Source organism: Helianthus annuus, chromosome 13 (assembly GCF_002127325.2).
Source record: "Helianthus annuus cultivar XRQ/B chromosome 13, HanXRQr2.0-SUNRISE, whole genome shotgun sequence".
Classification (NCBI taxonomy): domain Eukaryota; kingdom Viridiplantae; phylum Streptophyta; class Magnoliopsida; order Asterales; family Asteraceae; genus Helianthus; species Helianthus annuus.
The window spans coordinates 41,335,104-41,342,834 of record NC_035445.2 but is presented as its reverse complement, the minus strand read 5'-3'; the positions used below and the strand labels follow the sequence as shown (position 1 = coordinate 41,342,834).

At 37.0% G+C, this 7,731-nt stretch overlaps 1 protein-coding gene across 4 annotated transcripts; it reads right to left on the bottom strand.

Moving 5' to 3' along the window:
• Window positions 1-924: 924 nt before the first annotated feature.
• LOC110897721 (protein MEI2-like 2) lies at window positions 925-7,337 on the bottom strand. 4 transcript variants are annotated; one of them, XM_022144453.2, is made up of 13 exons: window positions 7,119-7,337; window positions 6,140-6,202; window positions 5,945-6,061; window positions 5,445-5,845; window positions 5,202-5,360; window positions 4,567-4,683; window positions 4,338-4,489; window positions 4,148-4,239; window positions 2,617-3,346; window positions 2,438-2,522; window positions 2,106-2,174; window positions 1,809-1,988; window positions 925-1,397 (listed from the first exon to the last, which is right to left on the bottom strand). In XM_022144453.2, the coding sequence occupies exons 2-13, from the start codon at window positions 6,168-6,170 to the stop codon at window positions 1,293-1,295; spliced, it is 2,238 nt and encodes a 745-aa protein (XP_022000145.1). In that variant the 5' UTR covers window positions 6,171-6,202; window positions 7,119-7,337; the 3' UTR covers window positions 925-1,292. The 4 variants fall into 4 exon arrangements, with proteins under 4 accessions (XP_022000145.1, XP_022000146.1, XP_035837471.1 ...); XM_022144454.2 differs by having other exon boundaries at window positions 6,140-6,181; window positions 7,119-7,333; XM_035981578.1 differs by having other exon boundaries at window positions 6,140-6,997; window positions 7,119-7,328.
• Between the last annotated feature and the right edge of the window lie 394 nt (window positions 7,338-7,731).

Below are 7,731 nucleotides of genomic sequence, written 5' to 3'. Positions count from 1 at the left end.
GAGATAACTTCAGAAATAAGCTAAATAGCTGCGCGGGTAAGTTGTAACACAAAACACGCGCACCAGCTTTTCTAGCACACAAGATGCTTTCCTGAACACCAGAGCAAGCGCAGACACTTAATTTTTATTTTCTAGTCAAGAGCTCAAACCACTTGTCTCGCGCATAAAAGCAGCACTGGACTGGGGGACTTGAAGGGGTATGGTCCTAAATCCTGCACCGATCATACGAGTCAGCCTCAGGTCGCGCGCGAGACCGTACCTATATTAACCCAAATTGGTAACTTCCCCGACCTTGCGCCGACTAATCAGATGTGTTTCTTCAGTTGTCAATTGTCATTTGCTTTTGCTCGTGTTTAGAAATTTGATGATGCTCGGTTTATGTTTGATGAAATGCCGAGGAAAGTTTTCTGTTAGGTGATTGGGTTTTGTGTGAGAACTAAACATCATTCCACTTTGGTAACCATGAATTTAGTGATATCTACACACTACGCATATCTGTCTACCATTATATTCGCTTTTTTCGCCTTCATTGACATACGCAAACACCCCAAAACCATGTTGCAAATCCACATGTTTTGTCCGAGCAAAACTCGTACCTTCTTTGGCTCGTTACCATCTTCAGAGTTGTTTTTGCTTGTTGTGATCGTTGATTATTCATGATTGGAGCAATCATTAACAGTCTACAACTACAACTGATGAAATGACCCGAAATTGGATAATGGTCTATTTGAGATAGAGTCCTTTTAATCATAATAAGGATGATGTTAGGATTGGTTCCGGCAGGTAGTTGCATGACAATAACGTTTCGAACTATACATTTTACCCTTTCCGTTAACGAAACCCGACTTACGGCAACTATGACAGTACCAAGAGGAGTACAGCATATTCAATTCAGAGACCAATCACGCAAAGAAAATCCTCAAAAACCACACATCAACGCAGTTCTACCTGAATTATGCAAACAACTTGCTGGATCAACAACTTGTCAATATATACATATAAGATCAACAAGAGACCGTTATCTAGAAATTATTGCGGATCTGCTGTCTCCATTCTATACACTTGAAAACAGCTCCTTGACACTAAATTTCTAACTCACATGAAATTATTTACATATATTATAAAGTATCCGATAGTTTAATTACACACGAAGACTCACGATACAACAAAGTTCTATAACATCTCTGCTTCACCATGTTCTCAAAGTTCTATACAACTTGTTGCTCGCGATACAACAAACCAACTTTCCTTTTTCTGGTTTGAATCCGCTTATTAAAAACCCTCTCTCTTGTTTAGTTTTTTTCCGGGCTACTTGTTGAACCATCTAACGAGTCCACTGAGTACGATCCATCCGGTTGACGAATACATATGTTCATGTTATGGTAGGGAATCGAATCCTGAAAATTTAAAAATTGATAGCAAACGAAGTTAGCAGATGATCAGTAGATCGGGCTAGTTATCTAACTGGTCAAAAGTCAAAACGGGTTGGGTTGAGTTGACCTGGAGTCCTATTTTTGTCCATTTTTAAACTTTAGAGTAAAGTACACGGATGGTCCCTGTGGTTTGCACTTTGTGACTCATTTAGCCCCCAGGCAACAAATCTAAAGATTTCAGCATGTCCAAGATTGGGACTAAATGCGTTACAAAGTGCAAACTACAGGGACCATCCATGTGACTTTTGGTACAGTTGGGGACTAAATGCGTTACAAAGTGTAAACCACAGGGACCATCCGTGTACTTTTGAAAAGCTGGGTAATAGTCAAACACTTTAACTAAATATATGAAGTCAAACAATTGGTCAACGTTACCAGATTATCGTTTTCTTGGGCCTCTGACTGGAAGATGATCGGTCTGCACCACTTGTCCTCATTCATTAGACTCGAATTCTGAAAATGTGTAATTAGAGCCACTTTCCCTTGGATCCTTGCGTACGCCAATGAAGCAACCTTTTCACTGTTAAATTTCTCCCATTTTTTCCCGTTAAATACCTACACAAAATGTAAATCCCATAAAATTCATTTACATATGAACGTGTTGTGTTAATCTCTAGCGGGTCAAACGGGTAAAGGAAAATAAATTAGCTAAAAAGGATAGAAAATTAGAACCTCGTAAAAGGATATAATGTGTGACGGAGACACCATGTTGATGAATGCATAGCCCACGTTGCATTTATTCTGTGAAAATGAGGGACAGATCAAATTATTATTAGATAACACTAATTTGACTATGAAGCTATGCAGGTAATATCGGTGCCAATAATACCGATATTATCAGTAATATTGACCGATATATCACCGATTTTCCCGATATCTGTACCTTTCTTCTTAGTTCTACCGTGATAACCTATATCTCAAATATCGGTCCTTGACCGATATCCGATTTTTTACCACATTAACTGCATAGCTATGAAGTTGACTCCATGGCGTTATCTAATTACCTTAAAATCAATCGGCAAATACACAAAGTCGTAGGTACCCTTGTGATTTTCATCAATGGCTGCAAGCAACATCTTTGAAGTGTACCTTTTATCAAAAGAAAAAAAAAAAAAAACAGTGATGAACATGTAACAACAGTCTACTTTAACTATATTAAACAAATAGATTGTTACTTTCTTACTTATTAGGAATATTTTTAATCATCAATGTTGTTCTAGAATCTTCCCCGCTAATTATCTTTTGCAAATCTAGTTGATACTGTTTATTTCCCATCTGGTTAACAGCATAATCAACTCGCCGACTGTGGCTACGTTCGGTTAAATTTAAACCCTCGTTTAACGCTCCCCGTCCTTGATAAGAACCGCTCCCCATAATCATCGGTCCTTTGTTAGGAAAAAACGTCATGCGGGAAATAGGCGAACCACTTCCGTTACTGATAACCGGTCCCACACCGTTAAAAATGGTTCTTTCTGCCGATGGAGCGGAACCTACATGATGAAGTTGACCTAGAAATGAACCATGCTGACTAGGACTGGCATAGACCGAAGATGCCCGCCAAGAAGAAGAACTTTGGTGGTCGGAGTACGTAGTTGGACTGCCCCAAAGAAACTCTGGACCGGATAGTCGACCGAGACTAGACGGGTCAAAATTGGAATTGTTAAGTGACGGTGTGTTGACTGTGTTCCCTGGACTGGAATGTGATTGTTGATGGTCAAAGCCGAGTGTTGACTTGAAAACGTTGTCTTTACCGATTGGTGCGATCTTTACGGGGTTCGATATATGTGGTGGAAGTATAGATGCCAGGCCAGGTAAAGGGTTCTGACCTGGGCTAAGTGTTCCGAGCCCTGATGACCAGCTGAACCCTTGCGGTGAACCGTGGTCCCTTGGACTGCTTAGATGGGTCCAGCTACCTGCCAGACATTTGGCAGCCTCAAAACTATATTATAATAAAACAGAGGTGACAGTTTCGAGTTTTGACCCGTAAACTTACGAATGGGTCGATTCGGGTTATGCTTTACCAATAACGGGTCAAAGTAGTCTAATAAAAGAACTAAGAAGGAGGCCAAACAGGTCAACGGTTACCGAAAGTGTATTTTTAGTGTATAAAGCATCTAAAATCATTTTATTGAAAACTCGTAGTATTGTTGAAATCATATATTTAAAATAAAATTATCATGTTTGACACTGTAATTATTTATAAAAAGAGTAAAGTACACAGATGGTCCATGTGGTTTACCATAATTTTGGATTTGGTCCCTAGCTTTCCAAAAGTACATGGATGGTCCCTGTGGTTTGCACTTTGTAACGCATTTAGTCCCCAGACAACAAATCTAAAGGTTTTAGCAGGTCCAAGTTAGGGACTAAATGCGTTACAAAGTGCGAACCACAGGGACCATCCTTGTACTTTTGGAAAAAGTTAGGGACTAAATGTGTTACAGAGTGCAAACCACAGGGACCATCCATGTACTTTTGAATATCTAGGGACTACTAAATCCAAAATTTTGGTAAACCACAGGGACCATTCGTGTAAATTACTCTTACAAAAAATTAAAATTTTGAACAAAAAGCATTTGGGTCAACCCATGTCTCAACCCATACCAAAATTACCCATTATACAATCCGCTTGACCCGCCCAATTTGCCACAACTGCAAAAAACGAACTAAAAAAACTAAAGTCTTAACAACAGTGTATAAAGTTTGCAGATATTAACCAGGAGGAGAGTTGATCACTGGTGAACCGACATGGTGCCAGAAGGGTCGAGTTTCGTCCTGTTCCAGTGCTAGACTCAATTGTTGCATCAAGCTACATATAAAAACATCAGTATAATATGTTTTCATCTAAAAGTTTCTTAAACGTGTAACCATAAAGTACGGTTGTAAGTACGGAATGTTAATACATACTTTCTGCGAGCACCACCAGGCCTGCTATGCTCAAGTTTGATTCGTTTTCCCGCAATTTCCCTCCCGTTTAAATCTTTAAGAGCCATATCTGCAGCTCTAACATCGTAAAATTCAACGAACTTATGGTGTCTCTTGTGCGGTGTTTCCCTGATCTGAAAAAAAAAGTCCAAAATGAGTTAAATTCTTAGAGCTCTCAACCCTATTAATTTCGTTAAAAGAGAAAACGCACCTCTTTGACTTCCCCATAAACTGAAAATATATGACGAAGATCATCACTGGATACCGATGCATCCAAGTTGAAAACAACCAGAGTTCCTTGGTTGATATCCTTTTCAGACGGATTATCCTGAATATATCATATACATATACAAATATAAATTAAAGACTAAAGTGCCATTTTCGTCCTTGAGGTTTGATCAGTTTTGCGACTTTCGTCCAAAGGTTTGTTTTTCCGCATCTGTATCCAAAAGGTTTAAAACCTTGCCATTTTCATCTGGCTCGATTAGTCCATCCATTTTTCTCCGTTAATTCAGGGGTATTTTTGTCTTTTTAGTTAACTCAAAGGGCAATTCGGTCGTTTTCACTTTATGTAAAAAGACCGAATACCCCTGGAAAAGACCGAATTGCCCTTTAAGTTAACAATAAAGACGGAAATACCCCTGACTTAAAGAAGAAAAATTGGATGGAGTTAACGAGCCAGATGAAAATGGCAAGATTTCAAACCTTTTGGATCCAGATGCGGAAAACAAACCTTTGGACGAAAGTCGCAAAACTCGTCAAATCTCAGGGACGAAAATGACATTTTACTCAAAAATAAATAAACAACATGTTACTAGTACGAATGAATTTACTATGTCTACAGACCTTAGGAATTGAAAAATGAATATCTAATTTTCTTCTTCTCAAAGGCTTATTTTGAAGTTCTCTCATCGCAGCGCGAGCATGTCTGATGTCATAATACGATATCATTACGAAACCCCTGTGCTTACACGCAGTATATAAATTTCTTATTTCTCCATATTCCTACACAAATCACCATTTCTTAAAGTCAATAACTGATACAAAAACGTCTTCAACAAAAAAAAAATGTTTTCTGGAATATAATACCTCAAAGAGGCATCTCAGTTCAGAGTCTTCAACATTGCTGTTAATATTCCTAACGAATAAAGTTCGCGAAGGGTGTTCTCCGTACGGATGTTCTCCGACAACGGGGGCCACACCATTGGGGAGCTCGTGACGATTAATAATTCCAGTTAACGGGACACTATCGGATAACCTTAAATTAGAGAGACCGAATCTAATTCCATCACGGGAATCGGAGTCCATTTCCATTCCGCCTCCACTTTCGAAAAGGTCGTCTTCCAAATCCAAATCCTCCAATTGCGTAGGCAAATCACCAAGGTCAAAATCGTCAGTTCCTGTAAACGGCTCGTCTTCCTCACCTGGAAGCATGCTTCCGGTTAAACTAGTTGCGATATCTTCACTCTCGTCTTCTAAAGGAAATCCGTCTTCAAGAGATTGTTTATTGTATTAGAACAAATTTGAGTATGGAATAAATAAATAAAAACAAATAAATAAAGATATAACAGATTTATCATTTATCGCACATTTTTCATGTAGAATGACAGGTAATGAGCTTGAAAACAAACTGATATCGGTTGATGCTCGATACGCATTTTCCACTTCTTGAAATACAGTTGATGCTGGAGAAGCTTTTTGCTGACCTGCATGATGAAAATTAAATATGATTCGTCGTGACAAAAACTATATGAACCCAGTTATAAAACATTAAAACCACTCACCTGAAAAAGATATTTCCAAATGCTGCTCCATTGAATCACTTCCTACCACCAGCCCAAATAAACCTATTAAGTAAGTATTACCAAAACTTATATTAACTATCCTTTTCTTAAAACCAATTATATTAACTTTGTCCTTTAAACACAAGTACTCCCTTTAGACAAGCGTTTCAAGAAAAACATATGTTTTTTACCCACGGACCCCACCAATACCCTGCTAACTAACGGGGCCAAACCAAACTGATATCAATTATCCTTTTTCTTAAAACCAATTATCGTTCATCATTTAAACACAAGTAATCCCTTTAGACATGTGCTTCAAGAAAAAAAAAAACATATGCTTTTTACCCACGGCCCCCACCAATACCCTGCTAACCAACAGACCAGGTAAAACGCTGTTTGTGCTAGTCGGTTGCCTTCAAGGGTTTAAAAGGTGGTAAATTCAAAGAACAATATATGTTTGATTATCATAATATCTTAAACACATATATCTCATGAAACAAAACCATAATCATTAAAAAAAATTATTTATTTTTATTATTATTATTATTATTTATTTTTTGTAATTATGGCATCTACTAAACAAGTTATAACTTATGATATTCCCAAAAAATAAAAATCCCCAAATAGAAAGTTTGAATTCCCATTTGGGACCAAACAATAACTACTTTTAGGGATTCATTGAAATCAGAATCAAATGATTCAAAACCACCATAACTTCAACTACAAAATCAACATCAAAACACCTTCACACCCCACTTCAACCTAAATCACACCTTAAATCAAACCCTAAATCAACAAATTCCACTCGGTCAACAACTAACAATTCCACAAAACCCACACGATCACTTCACCAGTTCACTATTCCACCAAACAAAATCAAACAACAGGTTCAGTTACGATCAAACAACACTTAAAAAGCAAACAAACAGAGTTGAAAAACAGAGCATCATCAATTACGAGAACTGATGAAGGAACTGACCTGAAATTGTTACAGGATGCAATTGAAAGAAGAACAGAGGAGAATCTGAAGTTATTAATGGTGATTGATGAGTAATTGAAGGGGAATTTGATTAAAAAAAAGAACAGTTCCGTAGAAGCAGAGAGAAGGTATTTCGTATACTCATCTACTTCCTTTGCTCCCGCCGATGAAAAGAGCTAGCTAGGTAGCTCTATTATTATTGTTATTTGACCTCTACTCATCATTGGATGGTTAGTAAAGTATAAACAACAACAAACAATTTTTTATTATTATTATTATTATTATTATTATTATTATTATTATTATTACTATTATTATTACTATTATTATTATTATTATTATTATTATTATTATTATTTGATATTATTATTATTATTATTACTATTATTATTATTATTATTGGATATCGATTTAAGTAACATCAACTTTTATCAATTGGCATTCCCCAACTTTTGATTTGTATCACACAACTCTCAATTTTTAATTTATTGACTGATAACACTGTCCAACTAACTGAACCCTAACCTAGTTACTTTTTTTTTGTTGATATGGCACTTGTGTATTAACGTGGCATCTAACGTGGATTTTTTTTTTTGATGATCTGGCAGTTGAT